Consider the following 24,410-nt stretch of genomic DNA (forward strand, 5'->3'; position numbering starts at 1 on the left):
TTGGGATCCGGACCCCGGCCGCTATTTTTCTTACTCGATGCTCCGACGTGAGAAAGAAAGGCCTCCACTTTTGAACTACGAGATAGTGTCCCGCCACCATCCAATGATCCTCCATCAAAGCATGAGAATAATCTTCTTCATCTGAAAAATGAATTAGAAAGTAGTCACGATCCATATCAATTACATCAATCTTACTTTTTTTCATCCAGTCTTTTTGTAGTCATTGTTCCATGAACGCTAGCCCCACACGTTTGCCTAGAACTTTCACAACAAGTGCTGACTTCCAAGGTCTGACCAGTTCTCAAATTCTTCTTTCGATACTGGAATAACATAATGCGGATCAAACGGTTGTTCATCCGTTCTATTGCCTTCATCTTTCTTGTACCATCTGTCCTCCGAATCAGAGACGTCTTTGAGCACCTCCTCCATCACGCTGGGACTCTCCTCCAGTCTTAGTCCAATGAGCGTAAGCAGAGACTCCTTGTATGACACCTTTATGTTTTTCTCAGTCATATCTCCTCGCAGGTCTGAGGAGATCATCATGTTGCTAAGTTGATTGAGATCAACCTCTTCTCGCATTTTGATTTTTTTAGTACTTCGTTGAATTAGATCTTTTTCTTGTGGAGAAATTCTAGAAGAGCTCCCCATCATACTTCTTCTGCTTTTGATAATAGCTAATGTTTAGTACTTGCAAATATCTATCTTTCCAAAAAAAATTAAACAAAAATTTACGACGAAAATGCATTAAAAACGAGAGAAGTAGGGCCTCCATCTCGTAGAGTTATTTCTATTTGTATATATTGCACGGCATCTTAATTTGACTTTATATTGAATATAATTAAAAGGAGTGTTAGGGTCGGTAAAATTTGTTATGTATAACTATTAATTAGCTATGATTAATGTTTTTAATAGTATAAAATTATATCTAATAATATAAAATTATTTATTTTTCTTTTAATAATTAAGTATTTACTAAATTTTAATAAAAATGCTTACTCCTATACTTTTTCTATAATTAAATGTAACTTAGTTTGCTAGATTCAAAGAATTGGAGGTGGAGATGCAAAACGAATAATAAACATGTAAATTAACCGCATTGCATAGACAATCATATTAGTTATATATTAAAATTAGTTGCTAAAATTAATTATTAATATAAAATATATTTTATAATATAAAATAATAAAATATACGTTAAAAATAAATTAAACAACACGGTAAAATAAAAATAAGTAATTTTACACAATTAAATATAATTTTATACCACTAAAAATATTAATAATGACTAATTGATTATTACAAATCACAAAATTTGTTTTCACCGAACACTCTCTCTATATATATATATATATATATTGGCATATTGCGAGATTTTCATTTACTTTTTTGAAACAGGGCTATTAACGGCTAACAAACCTCCGTCAACGACCAAATTGTGTCCACTAATATAAGCAGATTCATCAGAAGCAAGAAACAAAGCCGTTTGTGCAACATGAATTGGCTTCAACACAATCCCCTGCAAATTGGCACCGGCAACAACAGCACTTTCAACTTCGCTTGCTTCCATACCAAGAGCTTCACATGCCAAAGGTGTGGCCACGTAAGAAGGTGAAATCGAATTGACCCTAATCCCATAAGCTCCAAGCTCACCACACGCCGAACGCACAAGACCCAAAAGACTATGTTTGGATGTGTTATAACCATAAGGAGCTGAATCGCCACAAAGTGCAACCACAGAAGCTGTACTAGCAGTGCAAATTATGGAGCCACGTGTCTTTCGTTCCACCATGACACGTGCCGCGTGTTTAATACACGCCGCTGCTCCACGAACATTCACAGCTATTGTATTATCAAAGTCATTCAAATCCAAATCAAGTATGTTATAGAAAGAGCCTGCAATTCCAGCGTTACTGAACATGATATCTAGGCTTCCATATTTCTTGATAGCGAAAGCAACGGTTTCTTCAACTTGTTTCTCGTCTCTAACGTCGCAGTGATGGTAACTCACCTTTTCTACGCCAATGGAACTTGCAACTTGAAGCCCTAATTCATCGTTAACATCTGCTATAACGACAAGTGCACCGTTTTCCACAAATAACGTCGCTGCTTCTGCTCCTATTCCACTTGCTCCCCCGGTCACAATTGCAACCTTGCCTTCCAACCTAAAAATCAAGCAGATTTGCATCAAGGTATGATTAAGAAACTAAACTAAATATAGTATTAATTGGTCCAACATCACTTGTTCACATAATCCACTCATATAACATACTATTTTCTAAGTCACTAAGGAATAAAATTGGCAGTAAAACGCTGAAAGTAGTATAGCGGTGGCTTGATCAACTTGCTTCTAATAAAAATATGTGCAGTCATATTAAGAATTAATTAAGAATTACCTTTGCTTAGACATTGATATTAATATGGCTTCGCTGCTTTGATGTGGAAACCTGGCTTACAATTGAGAAACTTTTGTTGACAGAGGCAAAAGCTGAAGGCGTCCTGCTAGTTATTTCATCAATACTCTGATTAAATAAAAGCCAGTGGCGATTAGAATTTGGCTACATAAGAGTTTAGTTACTGTTCGAATAGCTTCGCACGTGTTTGTTGAGAGTAATAATGTATTTTGTATTCATTCAAAAATCAATTCTGAAATATTGACCACACAATTTCTATCCTTATTGGTGGACGGACATGAGGGGAAGAAAGGTCCATATTCCATCATGACTTGGGTGCGATTTTAGATCCAGTAAATTTTGGATCCAATAATTACATTTCAACCGTCATGACTTGCGTGCCATTTCTGAGAAGTTCGACTCACTGAGGAAAGGAAAACGTGAGGTAGTTGAGCAAAATCATACTTTAATTCTTGGCTGGAGTGATAAATTGGTAAGATTCCGGAATTACTATCTGCCAATGAATTATTCATTAAAAACGAAAGAATTCAAACATATGTCAGCTGTTTATTTATTTATTTATTTTTATCAAGATTTTGTGCATCTCCATTTGGATCTTTTAATTTGTCATGCATCTGAACCACAATAATATGATTGGGTGTGCAGGGTTCATTACTAAATCAACTTGCCATAGCCAATGAGAGCCTGGGTGGAGGAACTGTTGTAGTGATGGCTGAGCGACACAAAGAAGAAATGGAGTTTGACATTGCAAAAATGGAGTTTGATTTCAAAGGAACGTCAGTCATATGCAGAACTGGGAGCCCACTGATTCTGGCTGATCTTAAAAAGGTATATGACTCTTGCATGCAATGCTGTGCCTGTTATTAAAAGATTGTGATTCATTTGCTAGCTTTATATTATAAATTGAAGCATGGTTATTAAAAATTTTGAATATTCTCTGTTGAATAATTGATTTGTTTTACTGGTATTGAACATCATGAACCAACTCAGGTTTCTCCAACTTGCTTTCAAAGTTCTCAGGATAAAGTTTGTCAATTGCTAGCTTTTCTACAATAGCTTGTTTAACTTGGCTCATTTTTTTCTTTAATGTTTATTGAAAAGAAAAGAAGTCACAACCTCACAAAAGAACTTCTCAATTTTCCTGTTATTATTGCAGTTCTACAGAATGGAATTCGAAAATTCACTATACCTTTCAGTTTGGATACATGCAAAAGCCTGGTTCATATATTCTTTGCTCAAAGAGGAACAACCAAGGTTGGTTGAAATTGTGTGTTGACTTCATGCTTATTTTTCTGTTCTACAATACATGTCTTAATCAGTAGTTTTGAGGCTTTGTATTTCTGATTACCCTAAGAAGGTAATATGGCGATGAATAATGTTTTGAACCAAGATTAGCTACCCTGATGCACATACTTGATTTCTATATAAATGCTATTATATATGAAATATCCAATTCCCAAGGTGCTAGTGCTTTCGTTGTTTTCACTGATAGCATCTTCTGCTTAAACATGTCTTGGTTTGGATAGGTACCTGGGATCACTGATCGTGGTCTGGTTCTAAGGAAAGTTAAGAAGGTTGCAATCATTGGAGGAGGATTAATGGGCTCTGGAATTCAAGCAGCAAAATGTACTAACTTTAGTTTTTTTTTCTTTTATTTTTCATGGGTCTTTCTATTATGATGTTTATACTGATTTTCTGACTCTGTCTCCTCCATAAAGAGTGTCCAAAACCTGGATGCGTATCAATAGAAATCATCACTGATAATGTAGAACGTACACAATTATTGTCAAATTTCGTATTCACCATTCATTTGACAGTTTCTGATATGTTGAATTCACAAACTTCCTCATTCAGCTTCAAGGAAACCCTCTGTTGCTGCCATTGATGGCCTGGCCTTGGGTGGGGGCTTAGAGGTTGCAATGGTATGCATTACTTAACCTTATGAGATGTTGCTGGTATGTAGGGGTGGAAACAGGCCAGGCCAGCCCAGGCTTTGCTAGGCTTTGCTCTTAACAGGCCTGGCCTGTTATACAGTTAATTGGCCTGAGCCTGGCCTGCAGCCTGTTACAGACTCTTTATAAAGTACTAGGCCTGGCCTGTTGTTCAACCTGGCCTGGCCTGAAGCCTGTTAAAAGGTCTGATAATTTTTTTTTACAAAAATAAAAATATTATTTAAAAAATTAGTTTTTAATAAAAATATTTATATGTAATATGTCATATATTTAATATTTATAAAAAAATTTAAACTTTAACGTATTTAAAATATACAAAAATATTTATAATAAAATATAATAAATTTAAAATATCTCATAATTTTATTAATAATAAATAATTATTTATATATTTAATTATATTTTAACAGGCCCAGGCAGGCCTGACAGGCCTATAAGGCTAATTAGTGAGCCTGGGCCTGGCCTATTAACGTATTAAGGCTTTTAAAAGAGCCTGGGCCTGTACCTATTTTATAACAGGCCAGGCCAGGCCAGGCCAAACACAGGCCAGGCTGGAGGCCCCTGGCAGGCCGCCTGGCCTATTTCCACCCCTACTGGTATGCTACACTTTATGCTTCTTGTTTTACTTAACCTTGTCCAGTGATTTCAATTAATCTCTTTGACACTTCCTGATCATGTTTTTCTTTTTGATTTTATTGAGGATTAAAATCATTTCACAGGTTGGTAAATTACTTAGGTATTTCAACTGTTTAATTTTCTTGTTTTCAGGTGGCCAATTTTTGTAATGATGAAGATGATGAAAGCTTTTGGAGTCGTTGGATTAAGCCCGATGCTATAGTCCAAGCAGAGGTTTGATCCTAGCAAATCCTAGTTCATATAATTTTCTTTTAAAGTACTTTTTTTATTTATCTTCTCTAGTAGAATTTTGTTTTTAAGAATAAAATATTTAATGCTTGAATAAATAATTTTAGTAGAATCTTATAGTAGTTAGGCCTATTATGGTGACTAGCTTAGTTTGTTGATATAAATGGTGCTATTATTACATGCAGCCATTATGGTCAAGTTTCAAGAAACAGTGTTACATGCTCGAAATCCAGAAGCAGAAAGAAACTGATCGATTGGTTTTACTTTAGTCTAATTTGCATTTTACTTATGCTTTTGCTGGTGCGAAGGAACTCAGCTTGAGCACTGGAAATGCTGGTGGAAGATTGGCATGTGGTATGAAGAATTATATGAACAATAGTAGTTCTATCCTTTTCAAATATATTAATCAATCCATTCCATCTGATTATGTGTTGTTTGATGCACTTTTAGCTTTGTTGTTGAAAGATGAAAGATTCTCAATATCTGTGATTAATTGCGTTTCTTTGATAAAATCCCCATTGGTCCTTATACGTAATATACGCAATCAACTAATCATGGTACTACTAAATAACTGTTGAACAAACTAAGTTTCACTTGTAACAAGATTTTTTATATAGAGTAATTATTTTAAAGGCCAAGAAGGAAAAGTTGAAATAGAAGATATGGAAGGAGCTTTATGTTAGTTATTACAAGAAAGTTAGAGCGTCAAGTAGTTTTAGTGTTGTTTCACTACTGTTGTTATCGTTGCCGTCATCTTCAATCTTTTCGGATGAGGACTATGATGATGATGAGGATGAAGATGATACTGACGACTATAGCCGATAGTTTTAGTATTGTTGAACAATATAATGAGGATTATAGTTGATGTAACAATACACTTTGTTTATGTTTTGGATATATTGACTTGTTTGTTTATTATAATACGATAAACTTGTTTATCTTTTGAAATATTATATATGTTCAAATACAAGTTAGATAAAAATTTGTATTCATTAAATTTATATTTATTTTGTATGAACACATGTATATTTTGCAATTAGAAAATTTAAAAAAATTTTGTTTTATCTTACTAATGGATTTACAGACAAAAAATTCGTTTGTATTCAAAGTTTGGAATGCTTTTCAAGACTCCAATTACCGACAAAAAAATTGTCGAAAAATCTGATACTAGTTACTAACAAAAAATTTGTCAAAAAATCTGCCAATAGTTATCCATGAAAAATCTGTCAGAAAATTTGATGTTTTTTAGCGAAATGGATGGAACGATTATCGAAAAAAAATCTGTTGATAATGAAAAAAATCTATCGATATATTATCAACCGAAAAAAAATTTGTCGGTAAATAATTTTGTTGGTAACTAAAAATTCGTCTATAATAAAAAATAAATTTATCTAAAAATTCGTCAATAATAAGTAATTTTCTACTTGTGTATTTTTTTTATCTCTATATATGAAAATTAATCATGTTAATAATTATACCTTGCTATCAGTTAAGTAATATTACGCTCATAACCTCCAACAAAATATTATTTTCTCTATACATTCCAAATTTTCATCTATTGAACTATATTCGTTATTTCTGTAGTCGTCCTTCTCCTCTTCTCAACCTCTACTCGATTACTCAAAAATATCAAATGCGCGACATACAACCTCCTCCCTCCATTATTGCCTCTCTTGCGCCATTCTCACACTAGACTTTGTTTGCTCTTCTGCACTGCATGTGTGTATACATAGAATAAACATATGTAAAGATTCTTCCTAAAGAGTGTCGGATATTTTCTTTTATTTAATTTATGCTGCAATAGTATTATTTTATTATAAATAATATCTGAATAAATTTATATTGTGATTTTTTTATTTTTTTTTACATAATTGAACTGAAATAATCTCATTATTTGATTGACAATTTTTATTTTTGTCATAATAACTATTTTTTTAATTATAATATTAGCTCACAGAATATAATAGTCTCTCCTCTCCTCGCCAAATTTCATCTTCGCCTCTCCTCTCTCCTTGTTAAAAACTTATTTATTTTATTAATTTGTATGTTAGAAAATTTTGTGTGCATGTTACTTATGTTAAATTGTTTTAGTTTGGTATATTTAATTGAATTGTGTTAGAGTTTATTAAAAATATGTTTTTTTTTTCAAAAAAAGAAAAATTAAGAGTATCCACCTCGAAAAAAAATAAATGAAAATTCAAAACCAAAATACAGTAACAAAAAGTATTTTACTAAATGAAAATAGAAGTGGGAGAACTCTGCCCATAAAGCCCTATTGCTATCTCTATTTCTACTATTGTAAGGTGTTTTAGTTTAATCGTATATTAAATATAATTAAATATAACTCAGCTTGCTAGATTTGGAGGTAAAGAAGCAAAACAATCAATAAACATATAAATTAACCACATTATATATAATTATATTAAATTTAAATTAAAATTAACTACTAAAATTAATTTTTAATATAAAATATATATTAAAATATAAAATACACATTAAAAATAAATTAAATAATATATGAATACACAATGATTAATTTTAGTTAATGATGTTGATATATATATTACGATATTTTCATTTACTTTTTTGAAACAGGGCTATTAACGGCTAACAAACCTCCGTCAACGACCAAATTGTGTCCACTAATATAAGAAGATTCATCAGAAGCAAGAAACAAAGCCGTTTGTGCAACATGAATTGGCTTCAACACAATCCCCTGCAAATTGGCACCAGCAACACTAGCACTTTCAACTTCGCTTGCTTCCATACCAAGAACTTCACATGCCAAAGGTGTGGCCATAACATAAGGTGAAATCGAATTGACCCTAATCCCATAAGCTCCAAGCTCACCACACGCCGAACGCACAAGACCCACAAGACCATGTTTGGATGTGTTATAACCATGACCTGCTGAATCGCCACCAAGTGCAACCACAGAAGCTATACTAGCTGTGCATATTATGGAGCCACGTGTCTTTCTTTCCACCATGACGCGTGCCGAGTGCTTAATACACGCTGCTGCTCCACGAACATTCACAGCTACTGTGTTATCAAAGTCATTCAAATCCAAATCAAGTATGTTACCGAAAGAGCCGGTAACTCCAGCGTTGCTGAACATGATGTCTAAGTTTCCGTACTTATCCATGGCGAAAGCAACGGTTTTCTCAACTTGTTTCTCGTCTCTAACGTCGCAGTGATGGTAACTTACCTTGTCTACGCCAATGGAACTTGCAACTTGAAGCCCCAATTCATCGTTAACATCTGCTATAACTACAAGTGCACCGTTTTCCACAAATAATCTCGCTGCTTCTGCTCCTATTCCACTTGCTCCCCCGGTCACAATTGCAACCTTGCCTTCCAACCTAAAAATCAAGCAGATTTGCATCAAGGTATGATTAATAAGCTAAAATTAAATCTACTATTAATTGGTCCAACATCTCTCATTCACACAATTCACTCATATAACATACTATTTTCTAGTCACTAAGGAATTAAATTGGCAGTAAAACGCTGAAAGTAGTATAGCGGTGGCTTGATCAACTTGCTTCTAATAAAAATGTGTAGTCATATATATTAAGAATTACCTTTGCTTAGACATTGATATTAATATGGCTTCGCTGCTTTGATGTGCAAACCTGGCTTACAATTCAGAAACTCTTGTTGACAGAAGCAAAAGTTGAAGGCGTCCTGCTACTTATTTCAGCAATACTCTGATTAAATAAAAGCGAGTGGTGATTAGAATTTGGGTACATAAGAGTTTAGGTACTACTTGAATAGCTTCGCACGTGTTTGTTGAGAGTAATAATAATAATGGTTGTATTAATTGAAAATTCAATTCTGAAATAATGACCACACAATTTCCATCCTTATTGGTGGACGGGAATGAGTGGAAGAAAGGTCCATCTTCCATCATGACTTGATTGCGATTTTAGATCGACTAAATTTTAAATCCAATAATTACAAAATTTCAACAGTCACTTGTTTTGCAAGTCAATCTTCTGATCCATTAATTGCCTTTCATGTTAGTAAATTCAGATGGAATTAAATGAATGATGTAGAGTAAAAATATTTATTTGCTTTCAGAAAAAAAAAAAAAAACTTAGCATTTCGTAGTACCTCTTTCTCAATCAAAGGAATGGGACAGCTGAATTCAACAAACACAATGTGAAACAATCATACAACATATGATGTTTACTTATTCATGAAACTATATGGGAGATCAGAACAATATGATCTCAATTTATTTCATGATCTATTTTTCTGGTGATATATTATATATATCTGCATCGATATATTACTTTATTGTGGCAATCACACAACGCACAACCATAATCATAATACAATAATACTGAAACATCAACACACACTGCGATCTGATCTGATCTTTCATTTAATTTGCTTAGTTTTTTGCAGCTTCTTCTTTTAGGATGAAATCAAAAGTTTTATTAACGCCCCCGAAACCTCCATCAACGACCATGTCGTGCCCACTGATATAAGCAGATTCATCAGAAGCAAGAAACAAAGCCGCTTGAGCAATATGGATCGGCCTCAACACAATCCCCTTCAAATTTGCACCAGCAACAGCAATCTCTTCAACTTCACTAGCATCCATATTCAGAACTCTAGTTGCGAGTGGGGTAGCTACAAGATAGGGTGAAATTGAATTAACCCTAATCCCAAATTCTCCAAGGTCACCACAAGTTGAACGCACAAGCCCCAAAATACCACTCTTGGATGCAACGTAACCCTTACCATCAAAACCTCCAACAGAAACCGTTGCAACCGTACTCGCGGTGCATATTATGGAGCCACGTGTCTTTCTTGCAACCATGACACGTGCAGCGTGCTTGATGCACACTGCATATCCACGCAGATTAACTGCAATCGTGTTGTCAAAATCATTCAAATCCAAATCAAGGACGTTACTTTGAGAACCTGCAACTCCGGCGTTGCTGAACATGATGTCTAGGCCACCGTATTTTTCTACGGTGAAAGCTACGGTTTCTTCAACTTGTTTCTCGTCTCTAACATCGCAGTGGCGGTAACTCACCTTGTCTGTACCAACGGAAGTTGCAACCTGTTTACCGAGGTAATCTTGAATATCTGCTATAACCACGCATGCGCCGTGTTTGGCAAATAGCTTCACTGTTTCTGCTCCGATTCCACTCGCTCCACCGGTCACAATTGCCACCTTTCCTTCCAACCTAAAAATCATACCAAGTTGAATGATTATATGTACAAAGATAAATGTTTCTAGCTAGGAGCAATTTTTTGTGTGCTCACTTGAACTACTTGAACACTAACATATTTTAGTTAGCTATTAATAAGTCACGATATATATTTGGTATTTATAAAACATTTAAATTATAATAAGTGAGTGATTTCTCATCATTAGATGTAATCTCACACTATTAAAAATACTATTGATGACTAATTAATAATTATAAAACACTAAAATTGCTTACCCTTAACATTCCTCTTATAATAATATAAAAATAGAATTATTCTATTTTAATTATTTCGATAATTAATTATTTTATTAAAAAATACATGAACTAATATATATATATAATACATAATAACTAAATTTTTTAATAGAATATTTTTTGTATTGCATTCAATAAATATTTAATTACTCTTTAATTTTTAATAAAATTCTTTCGGTTTAAGACTTTGAAATTGAATCTTTATATTGATAAATAAACATTTGTAATTAAATTTTTATTAATTTTATTTAATAAAAATACGATAATCCTAGAAAATAAGTTATCATTTGTTATGTGAACAAGTATATAAGAAAATAAAAATATTTGATAACAAAAAAATTTAGTTAAAATTAACTAGAAATTATTTTGTTTATTATTCATTAATTATTTCAATAATTAATGAATATTAAATAAAGATAAATTTTGACTGTTTTTTGTTTTCTTAACATTATTAATAAAAAAATAAGCTATCATTTGTTAATTGTTTCCCTTATTCAAACATAACTAAGTTACATTACGAGGATTCTTAACATGAGGGATAATATCAATCACAAACAATATTAATTGAAAATATCAGATGACTACCAGAAAACAAAGAACACCTTCAAACTTTGTCAAACTAAATACCAGTCTACATGATTCAGAATAGATGTATAAAGCATAAAATATTATAGAGAAGATATTTTGAAAGAAATTTGTGTTGAACATCATGGGTTACCTTTGCATAGACATTGCTAATGATATATGGCTACTCTTTTCTTCTTTGATTTATTACCTTGGCTCTTACAATTGGGATACTTTAGTTCTTTAGTTGGCTTGTGTGGATTATTATTGTGGAGTCACAAAATTTATAGGGAACACTTGGCGCGGCAACCAAGCTAAAATTAAGAATGAGATTCTCTCAATTTTTTTATTTTTAATTTTTTTATAAATTATAACTTTTTATTATTTAATATTTTTTATATATTTTTTGTCTCACTTAAAAAATATATGATAAAAAATTATATCTTTTGTCTCTAAAACTATGTTTGATTAAATGAAAAGAAATAGAAAAAAAATTGAATAAATTTTTATTTTTTTTAAATGTGATGGATGAAAAGAAAATAAAAAGAAAAGAAATATTATAAAAAAATAATTTTATTTTTGTATTATAAAATATATTAAAAAATAAAAAAATAATATTAAAATATAAAGAGAAAATAATTTTTTTTAACATTAGAAAAAAAAATCGGTAGGTTGGTAGGTCCTATTAATTTTTTTATTTTTTTAAATTTAAATTTAAATTATTTAAATTTTAAATTTTATTTTAAAAAATAAAATATAATTTAATTATATTTTATAAATAATACTAAGAAAAAATATAAAAAAAAACTATTCAAAAGTGAAGGTGAAAATAATTTTCCACCTCAACCAAACCATTATGCGGAGAAAATCATGCCAACAGTGATTAGCTTTCGTAAGAGAATTGATTCATATTATTATTGACTATTCATTATTAGTATTAAAGAAAGGAAAGCATTACACGTTTATTAAATTAAAAATGTGTTCTTTCCTCTTACAGGCTGAATTTATTATGAACATATTAGATTACTTGTCGGCACCATGGATTATTGGATTTCCTCATTTGTAGATTTTACATACAATTTTTAGAGAGGTTATTGTCATACTTATTGTCACACTTTATGAATTTAATTTAATTTTTTCTATTATCCTTTCTTCACAACTCTACGAGTTATAACTACCTTCTTCTTGTTTTCATTTGTCTATTTCGTTTGAATGAAGCTAATATATAATATAGGGAGATGTATTTAATCTAATTATTACTAAAAATAAAATAAAATCAGTATTACTATCATTATTGTTTTAAAAATACTATTACAATTATAAATTAAATAGGTAAATAAAGATGCTCAAAAAATTGTAATAATATTCAATGAACATATCCATGTTTCTTAAAAACTAAATAATGGTTGAATAAAAAAAAATATTAACAATTGATGTCTTCTGTCTAATATAATTTTAATTTTATAAACAATAAATAATATAATATCTAAAATACATGTGGATATTATAACATTTTAATATTTTTTATTTTAATAATTTTAAGTTAAGAATCAAAACATTATTTATATATCTTTATTTTAAAAATTAACATAATGATAAATTTAAAATTAATGAATTAGATCAAATATGAATTTAATTGGTAAAATTGACCTCACGTCCTCAGGGCAAATAAAAAAGCTATAATCATAAACTATAAAAAAAGTTATGTTAAATTGTTATGATATCACTTCTTTTAAGTGGAATTCTCCAAAAATAAAATTCTAAATCTTTTAAATATAAAATTCCTATACGATGTTATGATACTATTTTGTTTTTAATTATATATATCACAAATAATATATACAAAAATTAAACAAAAGAAGTGTGATGATAACTATTTTAGATGTGACAATAATAGCCTCTTTTCATATTTGATCATTACCAAAAAGCAATAACAATAGATAAATCCGCTAAGAAGTTAATAGAGTATTTATATAACGTATATGTATATAATGGGTTATTTATTTGGTTTAATATGAATTAAAAATTGAATATCTAAGATAAAATATTACTAATTTTTTAAATATAATATACCTATATTATTCAGAATAACTATCTAAATACTAAAAAATAATAAACATCTGATATTTTACTGAATCAAACATCTCTAAATTTCATTGTACATACAGATATTTCATTAGTTTTCTATATTTTCTCGTAATACATACATATAGGGTGCCAAAGTACTTTGACAAAAGTTTTTAAAATATTTATAATCATTTACTTTTTAATTTTTTATATAATTATTTAAAAAAAAAGATAAAAAGAATAAAAAATCATAAATATTTCTAGTAGATGATGCGTGCATTGATATGCTCTATGATTATACAAGTGCGTGAACAACAAGTACAACACTGCGATTATGGCAATGTAACAATTGGTTGGTATAGTAGCTGGTACTATTATTGAGCGCCACTGTATCTAACCGCCCAATTTATGTTTCAATGTATACACAGCATTACAGCAAGGCATTCGCGTTCCGTAAACGATACTAATCATCATTTCTAAAATGTCTATCTATACATCACACATTTGGCATCCTTATCTCCGGTCCCCATGGGAGGACATACATAAGATGAAATCGGTAATATTGGTTCTCTCTACACCTTATTCAACGGTAAGAAATTATATCATGCCTTCTGTAGTATGATTTATTTTAGGTGATGCAGTGGATAATCGAGAATAATTGAGAATTGTTAAATGATTTGATTGATTTGACTAAATTTTTATTCAACAACTTTTAGTAATCAATTTCACGTAAAATCGACTGTACATGAGGTTTTACTTTTATTTTATTGGTTTAATAATAAATATTTAATTATTATATTAGTATTATAATTTTACAAAATTTATAATTAAATTTTTAATTATAAATTTAATAAAATTATAAAGATTAAATTAAATAATAAAATAAAAAAGTAAGTTAAGTTGTTATTTTAAAACTTAAAAGTATCCAACTTGATGAAAGTTGGTTTTCATAAAAAAAAAATAGAAACCAAAACTTAGTTCTTTCTCCTTCTTAACGAAATTTTTTTCCTCCACTTACCAGTAGATTAAAAAGGACATTGAAGAGAAAAAAAATGGACATTGAAGAAGAAATAAAAAAAGAATAGTGAAGTGAATTATCTGTATTATAATATTTATCCATGAATCGAAATTAATAACTCTATCTATTTTTATTTGTGAGAATTATAAATTTTAAAATGCTTATGATATGAATATTCGTGCATCATTTTATGGTGTGGGCTGCACAAACCCGACCCGCATATTCTTAATTGCCGGCGTTTTTGGTAAATTTGAAATTGATATCGACTCTTTGGAACACCCAACTTTTAGTTAAGGGCTAGGCCCATCCAAATTTGAGAATGAATTGAAATGTATGAGATCATGTTCCCGCTCCACTCCTATAGTCCTATACGCTACATTGCTACTGTGCTAGAACGAATACCGCTTCATTCATTAGAAAAATTGATATTTACACAATTATGTATTTTTTATAGTATAAAAAATATAATTTTTTAAATTTTACTTTTTTATCAATAATTTCTAATACCAGAAGTAAAAAATATATAAAATAAATAAAAAATAGTGCATATGATCTTTTTCTTATTAGTATATGTTACAACATATAAAAAATGTTAGAAGTTAATATTTTTAGTATAAACAAATAAATAATTAGTTAAAATTGATTTAAATATACAAAAATAAAAAACATTAGTTAGTTATCATTTTTGTTTAGGTATTGAATTTATTAAAAGATATTTGTTTCAGTACGACGACAAATTTATACATATCAATACAATAAAAAAACAAATAAAATATTGCCACGTAGATTATATTTTCTTAATCGTTATTTATTTTTTTAAATATTATATGAATAAATATACCAAAATATTTTTATAAATAATCATATGATCAATTTTCTTATAAGATTAAATAATTTTTTTAATTAGGGACACTCTATTATACAAATCAAAGTTGTATAGAAAAAATATACAAATTGAAGTTGTATAGAGAGAATATAAATTTCTTTTATAGTTACTTTTTATTTTTTTTTTAATGGTCAAGATGTGAATCTTAATTTTTCAATCTTTCTTTCGACCCATAGAAAAATCTGTAAACTTACATCTTTACTATATAATTCACTTTTTATTATCGTGATCAAAAAAATTTTTACATTAAACAAAATTAAAATCAAATCTTAACCTACTAATCTTAGACAAAGAAAAAGAAACACGCGACTTTGCTCTTTCATGACGGCCATTGGCATGGATGAGTATATCAATGAACAATGATTCATAAATATTAGATAAATTCAAAGAAACTAAGATTGAACAAATAAAGAAATTGAATTGAATTGTCAATGTCAAGGTACAATCCTCATCGGGGTTCCATGAAGCCAGCAGGTAGGGGTTGTTGATATCATTTTTTATCTGAAGGAGATTTTTGAGAGAAGGACAAATAGGTTCTAATCTTTTGTCCTACGAATATTTTTGTTTTTGAGTATTTAAAAATATTTTTAAATTTTTGACATTCACAAATTTTGGACGAATGAGTCTCTCTACCGAATTGTCTCTGCCAGACTTGTCTAAGAAATCTGGTGTGGCTCCCATGAAGATGACATGGCATGGCTGGTTATGTATATGTCGAGGACGATTAGCAACCCAAACAGAGTCTTCTTGGGTTGCCCATTCTATAAGGTAAGATAAGAAACCTGAGGATTTTGTTCTATTTGAATGGTTTTATATAGTACATTATTTTGGGAATTTTGACAGGAAAACCAACTGCATTGCAAATTTTTTCTTTGGGTCGATGAACATCTTGATAGAATTGGAAGCAGTGGTTGCATGTTTGATAGAAGACCTTTGGTTGAGAAAGAGGCAGAAGTTGTTGAAGAGGAAGTGGGATTTCATTATAGGAAGGCTATTCTGTAAGAGAAGGTTACGGTGCTAGAGAAGAAAAAAAAACTCATTAGCTTATTGTGTTGTTATAGTTGTATGTGTTGTTGTGGATGCTTTTTATGTATGTATTGACTGAGAAATGAATTTTAAAAAGTAGAGTAGGAAAATGTGTTGATCCAGGTTTTTGTTGTGTATTGAAACATGCTGTTTAGGTAATTTATGTATCCTATTATCTATCTAAATGCAATTAAAGTTATGATATCAGTAGGTTGTTGAAATTATGTTGTGAGTATCTAAAGAAGCATTGAATGATTGAGGAAAGTAGGCATAAAAGTTGTATACATAAACACATATCATATATTGAAAGTTATGTAAACATCTTTGCGACATTCGCATTTTCTAAAAGCTGCTCAAAAAGAACATTGGTATGCTCAAGTGTGTAGTATTATGAAGCTTAACATCACAAAAGTAAACCTCAAACACCTAACAAGTATGCAACAGTTTATAAAATCCTAAGAGCTTCTCTCCAAAAAAACCAATTCTCCCAAAAAAATATTGATGTCACATTCAAGTTTTCTAAATGCTATTACAAAGCATAGTGGGATGGTCAAGATGTCATATTTCTTCATGTCTTTGGATTGATGGATGGTGGATTAGGAATGAATTTGAACAGTCTTGTTATTGCTGTGCTTGCTGCTGCCAATGTCTCTTTAGAAGCTACTGTACTCGGTCTTGGCCTGACTTGAGATGGTTGTGAGCCATGTGTAGCACCTTGTGGCTGAGGCTGTGGAGGTGCAGGCTAACTTGGAGGTGGAAGTGAATTGGGGCAAAATAGGACAGGTGGCCTGAATATCTTCTGTTTGGGCCTGATCTTTGAAGTTTTTGGTTAAACTGTTTGGTGAGCTATGGATGGAACTTGAAGTGGAGGCCTAAATGGTGTACCTCTAGTTACACGACCTGGCTGGAGTTGGTCTGCCACGGGAGCTGGTGTTACAGGACTTGGTGTTGCTGCCACAGCACTTGAAACCTGGTTGTGATACATAAGACAATATTCATAAGACTTAGGATAAATAACAATTTAATGGTCAACATTTTACAATAATGTATAAAACTTACATCTGGAGCCTGGCTAGATGCTGCCTGGCTAGATGGAGCACTTTGGGTGTTAGGGGCATCCTGTCCAATTAAGTTAACCAATGTTGCTCATTACTATATAAATCCTCAAAAATTAAACTAAACAGAGACATACACTAATTATCCAGAAAACTAAGAATAAATACAATACAAACATCATCTTTTGGTGCTGACTGTGATAATGGAAGGACAACTAGTGACTGACTTGTCCCACCTTTCTTGGACTTCTTGGTCTTAAGTTTTCAATTGGGGTCAGATGGAACACCCTTACATGTCTTGTAATTATGTCCCTCTGAGCCACATTTACTGCAAGTTACCTTAAAGGATCTCTTCAGCTTGGCACCTTATTGCATCATTGGTTCAGCCATATCTTTTTGTCTGTTGTGTATCTTTGGTCTGCCTATTGGTCTCTTTATGATGGGAGGATCTGGTCTTGAATACTCACTCCGTGTCCAAAATTTCTGACTAAGCACCGGTTGAATAGAGTGTGCATATGTCTTATGGATTGACTCCATGCATAACCATGGATGCACATATTCTTCTGGTTGATCATGTCTTTTCTTGATTACTGACACTGCATGGATAAAGGGCATGCCTAAAACAGATCAACATCATGCACCAGTTAACAATAAACCAGATAATGCAGAATAGTAAACCATATAATTCATAACAGATTTAACAATGCTATTAAAACTAACCAGTCAGCTGCCATTTGTTGCATGAGCAGGTTTGCTTTATGAGATCCACATCCACCTTTGTGTTCTTACGACTCACTTCAAATCTCTTACGTTCCTCGTCACCTGTCCACTCTGCAAGCCACTTGTTGCTGGGCCTTATAAGATGATCTAGCCTCTTCTGCTGAATAGATGCGAGCTTTCCAGAAACATTTTTTAGTAACTGCTTATGCTTGACCATCCTCCGCATAAGATAGTACCTAATTTCTTCACACATTGTGAGAATAGGCTTGCTTCTATAGGTTATTATCTTCGAGTTGAACACCTCACACATGTTATTTGTGAGGTTGTCTACTTTTGGTCTATGTGAGAAATAGGCCTTCACCCAAGTTGCTAGCTCAAATTTCGATAGATACTCCCATGCACCCTGGTTAATTCGCTTGAGCTTTTTCATTTGCTCCTTATATTCTGGTATGGTGGTGCATTTAGCACAGTCCCAAACCACCTCTCGAATATAAAGATTCTTAAACTGGTTGATAAAATTTTTTCAAATATGCATCACACAGTTTTGGTGATGGGCATTTGGCATAACTGACTTCAATGCATGTAGCAATCCCTACATAGCAGTTGTACAATCATATCAAGTAACACAACAGTCATCACACATTTGTTAAGGAGCATAATATTCAACAACATACTTAGTTAAAACAACAGTTATACATTAGGGTAATGAGTAAAACAGTACTAATTCATATTAAGTTATGCAGCAATAGATCATTCATAGCAAGTAAAACAGCAGCAGTTCACACTAACTTATGTAGCAGTAGTACATTCATAGTAAGTAAAACAGCAGTAATTCATATTAACTTATGCAATAGTTGTATATTCATACTAAGCTAAACAGCACTAATTCATATTAAGTAAAACAGCAGTTGTATACAGCTACTAAGAAATAACCTAGACTTTAACAACTCTCATCATTAAAGAATTACATAATACTATGGCAGCAGCTAAATGAACCTATGTATCCTCATAACTAAAATAGTAATTAATATTTAACAAGTACCAATGTACTAAGTAGTTATGAAGTTTACCTTTTGTTGGTCGGACATAAAGTTTCAACTATGAGTCTGCACATCCTCTAAATCCTCTTGGGGAAGAGTCAAAAATCACTTACAGGATTTCTTAGTTTCAGACCTAGCTACTTCGTAGGCAACAATGTAAAATTGGTTATTGGCATCCTGGGCAACTGCTGTGAGGAGTTGTCCACTATAATAAGTCTTCAGAAAATAGCCATCAAGATGTATCAATGGCCTACACCCACTCTTGAACCCCTGTTTGCATACTTCTAAGCATATATAAAGCCTATCAAAAACAGGGGAGATTGAGGTACAGGAGTGACACACAACTCTGCCCTAGATCCTGGATTGCTTCGTAATATCTCAAACAAATAATTTCTAACTGCTTTGTAAACCATTTTTGGATGTGCAGTAAGTGAGAATTCTTCTCTAAGAAAGTCAATAGTCTCACTTGTCCTCATATGAGGCTATGTACTCATTCTCTTCTCAACCTTCAAGCTAATCCAATGTTGATCAGCTGCATTACTTTCCATGTCCCTTGCACATGTATGGTCATTTTTGTAAGTCTTCACTTGGTAGCATTGCAGATATTTGTTTTATGATAAATGAACCAGCCACGGATACTCATCATCCATGCATCCTACCCTCACTCTCTCTTTGTCATTCTTAATCCACCTAAGCTCCTTACCCTCAGCAATGAATGAGTCCTTTACAACTTCTTTAAATCTCTCTATGGTGACAAACCTAGTCCTTAACTCAAACCTCCCCTCTCCATGCTCATAATCATCATCAAACTCAGGAAATTTATGCTTGCTAGATTCATCATCTGATGAAATAGGTGTATGTAAATTCTCAGATTCATAATCATATACCGGGTCATCATCATCATCTTGGATCAGGCTCATATAGAACCTAACATATTGGTCCCTGTTGGGTTATGGGCCTCTGTTGGGCTGCACATTAGGATCAGGCCCAACATTTTTTCTGGTTTGCTGCTCAGTGGGTCCACTACTTTGTCCCATCTTCTTCCACGTCTTCCTCTTTCTTTTAGCACCTGTCTTCTTTACAGTTGTCTTCTTTGGAGACACAACTTTCTTCTTTTCCTTCATTACTCTATGTCTTTTACTACCCTTATCATCAGCACTGGTATCATCATCATCACTGTTACTTTCAAACCCGGGAGGTGGAGGTTTGTAGGGCTCATCCTCCGTACTCTCGTACCCATCATCAGATGACGAACTCTGATCATCCACCAAAACCTCTCCCTCATCAGGATTGCTACTTTGCTTTCCAACATCCTCCACAATCTCAGGTTTATCAATAGGGTGGTCAAAGTATAGGTAAAATTCGTCCGTCTCTATATTCTTCATTTTGTTCTCTCGCATTTCGTTAATCCCTGCATTCCCTGTCAAAATATGCAGCCTAGACTCAATATCAGGACTCCTTGGATCATACAAATAAACTGTCTTGTATGATTGGTACTCCAAGCCCTTGAACAGTGTGATCAAGTCTCCGAAATTAACGAAGTCCAGGTCCATTTCTGAAAACTTCTCCACCTTCCCATTTTTGTAAACCAGAGAGCCATTACCTTCTCTCACAAAATTACCTCCATGGTGGAATACAGGCACTACAAATACATCAACTATCTAAAAAAAGAAAAACAAAAAGCTGTAAACAATGATCAAGAATTACTCTTTTCACATATTAAAAAGCAATAATCTTCAACATACAGAGACGAAAAATCACCCCAGAAGCTTTCTTTACCCTAACAGTAATTCAATTTCAATCGAAAAATTTCAATATTTTTTTTATAACTTCTATCAACATGCACAGTCAGTCCTTTCACAACACAGTTCATACTTGCATATGTATTTAACTTCACAGTCCAATAACTAAGCTACAATACAGACTTCTTACCTTCGATGACGAAGACAGCAACTTAGACAACAATGGAAGCCTCTTCGATAGCCACTGCACACGGCAAACATCTCAGCCTGGGTTATGGGTGGAAAAAGGCCAGGCGGCCTGCCAGGGGCCTGCAGCCTGGCCTGTGTTTGGCCTGGCCTGGCTTGACCTGTTATAAAATAGGTACAGGCTCAGACTCTTTTAAAAGCCTTAATACATTAATAATTCAGGTCCAGCCTCACTAATTAGTCTTATAGGCCTATCAGGCCTGCGTGGGCCTGTTAAAATATAATTAAATATATAAATAATTATTTATTGTTAATAAAATTATGAGATATTTTAAATTTATTATATTTTATTATAAATATTTTTGTATATTTTAAATATGTTAAAAGTTTAGTTGAATAACAGGCCAGACCTAGTACTTTATAAAGAGCTTATAACAGGCTGTAGGCCAGTCTCAGGCCAATCAGCTGTATGACAGGCCATGCCTGTTAAGAGCAAAGCCTGATCTGACCTGGCCTGTTTCCACCCCTAGCCTGGGTAGTGATTTTTTGGAGGGAGAAACAGAGTATGATGATTGTTGATATCCTTAGTGTTTAATGTAATTCAGAAAGAGTGGTATGGGTGTAATGGGTATTGTAAAGGACTTTGTAAGGGATGAAGGCAAAACGACGTAATTTTGTAGTGCAGGGACTTAATTGTCCAATTTTTGAACGTAGCTTTTCACTAAGTAATTCAGGTGTCAACCAGCCATGCCACGTCATCTTCACGGGAGCCACATCAAACTTCTCCGATGGGTCTGGCGGAGGCAATTCGGCGGAAGGACTCATTCGTCCAAGATTTTTGAAGGTCGGAGATTTAAAAGTATTTTCAAATGCTCAAGGACAAAAATGTCCACAGAACAAAAGGTTAGGAACCTATTTATTTTTTTTTTCGAGATTTTTTTTATCTTGTGGGTTGCACTGCTTCTTTGCATTGGATGCAGGGAGAATAGAACAGAGTCAGAACAAGAAGAAAACACTGTTGGCAAAGGGTGTTCTTTCATGTCATTTTCTTTTGATTTTATTTTGGATGAGGATCATCAAATGCTTATTTATAGATTACAGTCTTGCCATTTAGATCATGAAACTAAATCTTAAGTTTCATTAAGTTTTGGCTAATTACATTAACGTTGATCTTTTAAGCTGCTTATTTTGACTAACAAAATTATAATATTCACACGCACGCAAGCGACCTTCAAGGTTATAATATTGCTGGAAGTGAGGATTTTAATCTTAGGTAGTGTTAAGAGATGAAAAAATTTTCAGAAAATTATGATCTTCTCAATTGTATTTGTATTGGAATCATGATCTCTTCCTAATAATAACAACAGATCAGAAGCGAAGATAAACAAATTTCTAATTTGTATTCTGAAATTTTAATTTTGATTTTTTTTATTGAAATTAATAAGTTAAGATTTGATTTTAATTTTATATATTGTAAAAAGATATCTTTAATTTTAGGTATGATGCTATTGTGAGTATATATATAACTTATGGTACTGAAAATACTATTTAGACACTAAAATTAACTACTAAAATCAATCACCAATATATTTATATATAAATATATATGTGATTTAATTTATTTTTAATATATATTTATATTTCAGTATATATTTTATATTAATAATTAACTTTAAATATAATTTTGGTGTACACTTAGCATAACTCTTCGAATAAATTAGTTATTATACTAAAGTAAACACCTTATTAAAATGAGGTAGATTACATGATAATTTAAAAATAGTAAAATACAAAATCACGGTGTCGCAGTACTCCATCTAATCATATATCATTTAGTTTTGACGCTAGCTAGGGAGAGTTCAATACCGCGATTAACGGCCAAGAAACCTCCGTCAACGGTCAAATCATGTCCACTAATGTAAGCAGATTCATCAGAAGCAAGAAACAAAGCTGCTTGCGCAACATGTATTGGCTTCAACACAATCCCCTGCAAACTGGTACCAACACCACCAGCACTTTCAACTTCACTTGCCTCCACATCCAGCGCTCTACACACAAGAGGCGTGGCCACAACATATGGTGAAACCGAATTCACTCTGATCCCGTAACCGCCAAGCTCACCACACGCCGAACGCACAAGTCCTATAAGGCCGTGTTTGGATGCGGTATAACTAACACCAGCAGCTGCGCCAATACCAACCGAAGCAGCCACACTTGCTGTGCATATTATGGATCCACGTGTCCTTCTTGCCACCATGACACGTGCAGCATGCTTGATGCACGCTGCTGCTCCGCGAAGATTCACAGCCATGGCGTTGTCAAAATCGTTCAGATCTAAATCAAGTATGTTAGAGATAGAGCCTGCAATTCCAGCGTTGCTGAACATGATGTCTAGGCTTCCGTATTTCTCCACCGCGAAAGCCACGGTTTCTTCAACTTGTTTCTCGTCTCTAATGTCGCAGTGGCAGTAACTCACCTTCTCTAACAAGCCAATGGAACTTGCAAGGAGGTGACCGAGCTCGTCTTGAACATCTGCTACAACTACAAACGCACCGTTTTCCACAAATACCCTCACTGCTTCTGCTCCTATTCCACTTGCTCCTCCGGTCACTATTGCCACCTTGCCTTCCAACCTATAAATCATATATATATATGAAAAACTTATAGGAGATAGATCAGAAGATATGATAATAGAGAGGATATTAAGTAGTAATAGCTACCTTTGTTTAGACATTGTGAGAGAGTGCTCAGCGATGACGAAGGAACTTGATGATATGGAGAAGTGGAAACAGAGAGAGTGAAAGAGAAGCTGAGAGAAAAGAAAGAACCAGAGATGGTGAATAATCACACTTTGAAAAAGAGCGAGGTGGAATCTTACACAAACCTTGTCTAACTAACGTTGGTTAACCTAGCTATTGAGTTAAATTAACCAAACAGATGTTAGCTATTTGAGTTAAATTAACCAAACCTTGTCTAAATATATATTAAAGGAGTGTTAGAGGACAATAAATTTTGTGAATTTTAATCATTAATTAACTATTAATAATATTTTTAGTAAGGTGAAATTTCATTTAATAATAAAAAATTACTCATTTTTTTATTGACTAAATACTGATTAAATTTTAATAAAAATTCTGGCCCTAAACTTTCTCTTTAGGTTGGATATATAAAAGCGAACAAAAAAAACACTGATTTGTTATATGTGCAAATATCAATTTCTTTCAACAAAATATTGAAGACTATGCTGCCATAGAATAATTGCAATTGAAACAGCGAAAAAAAAAAGTTCGGTTTATTGACTCTAGGCTCTTTTATTTATTTACTAATGAGTATGCAAGATCAGTATCCAAAGCCAGAAATAAATCTTCTATATTTTTTTCTTAGTTGTTAATG

At 32.5% G+C, this 24,410-nt stretch overlaps 3 protein-coding genes across 4 annotated transcripts; all 3 read right to left on the reverse strand.

Moving 5' to 3' along the window:
- Positions 1–1,248: 1,248 nt before the first annotated feature.
- On the reverse strand, positions 1,249–8,976 carry LOC107492347 (short-chain dehydrogenase reductase 3b). 2 transcript variants are annotated; one of them, XM_016113362.3, is made up of 3 exons: positions 8,812–8,976; positions 8,436–8,589; positions 1,249–2,008 (listed from the first exon to the last, which is right to left on the reverse strand). In XM_016113362.3, exons 1-3 carry the CDS (start codon positions 8,823–8,825, stop codon positions 1,379–1,381), a joined length of 798 nt encoding a protein of 265 aa, XP_015968848.2. In that variant the 5' UTR covers positions 8,826–8,976; the 3' UTR covers positions 1,249–1,378. The 2 variants fall into 2 exon arrangements, with proteins under 2 accessions (XP_015968848.2, XP_052119163.1); XM_052263203.1 differs by lacking the exons at positions 8,436–8,589; positions 8,812–8,976 and adding an exon at positions 2,394–2,543 and having other exon boundaries at positions 1,250–2,162.
- A 357-nt stretch (positions 8,977–9,333) lies between these two features.
- Positions 9,334–11,523, reverse strand: LOC107492299 (short-chain dehydrogenase reductase 3b). Its single transcript, XM_016113299.3, has 2 exons — positions 11,432–11,523; positions 9,334–10,431 (listed from the first exon to the last, which is right to left on the reverse strand). The coding sequence occupies exons 1-2, from the start codon at positions 11,443–11,445 to the stop codon at positions 9,627–9,629; spliced, it is 819 nt and encodes a 272-aa protein (XP_015968785.1). The 5' UTR covers positions 11,446–11,523; the 3' UTR covers positions 9,334–9,626.
- An 11,195-nt stretch (positions 11,524–22,718) lies between these two features.
- Positions 22,719–23,880, reverse strand: LOC107492350 (short-chain dehydrogenase reductase 3b-like). The gene is made up of 2 exons (XM_016113368.3): positions 23,738–23,880; positions 22,719–23,650 (listed from the first exon to the last, which is right to left on the reverse strand). Exons 1-2 carry the CDS (start codon positions 23,749–23,751, stop codon positions 22,846–22,848), a joined length of 819 nt encoding a protein of 272 aa, XP_015968854.1. The 5' UTR covers positions 23,752–23,880; the 3' UTR covers positions 22,719–22,845.
- Between the last annotated feature and the right edge of the window lie 530 nt (positions 23,881–24,410).

This window comes from Arachis duranensis, chromosome 6 (assembly GCF_000817695.3).
Source record: "Arachis duranensis cultivar V14167 chromosome 6, aradu.V14167.gnm2.J7QH, whole genome shotgun sequence".
Lineage (NCBI taxonomy): Eukaryota > Viridiplantae > Streptophyta > Magnoliopsida > Fabales > Fabaceae > Arachis > Arachis duranensis.

Coding starts and splice junctions, on each gene's coding strand:
- LOC107492347 (XM_016113362.3), bottom strand. Junction 2,009..8,435: donor GTTCCATTGGCGTAGACAAG/GTAAGTTACCAT, acceptor GGCGTAGAAAAG/GTGAGTTACCATCACTGCGA.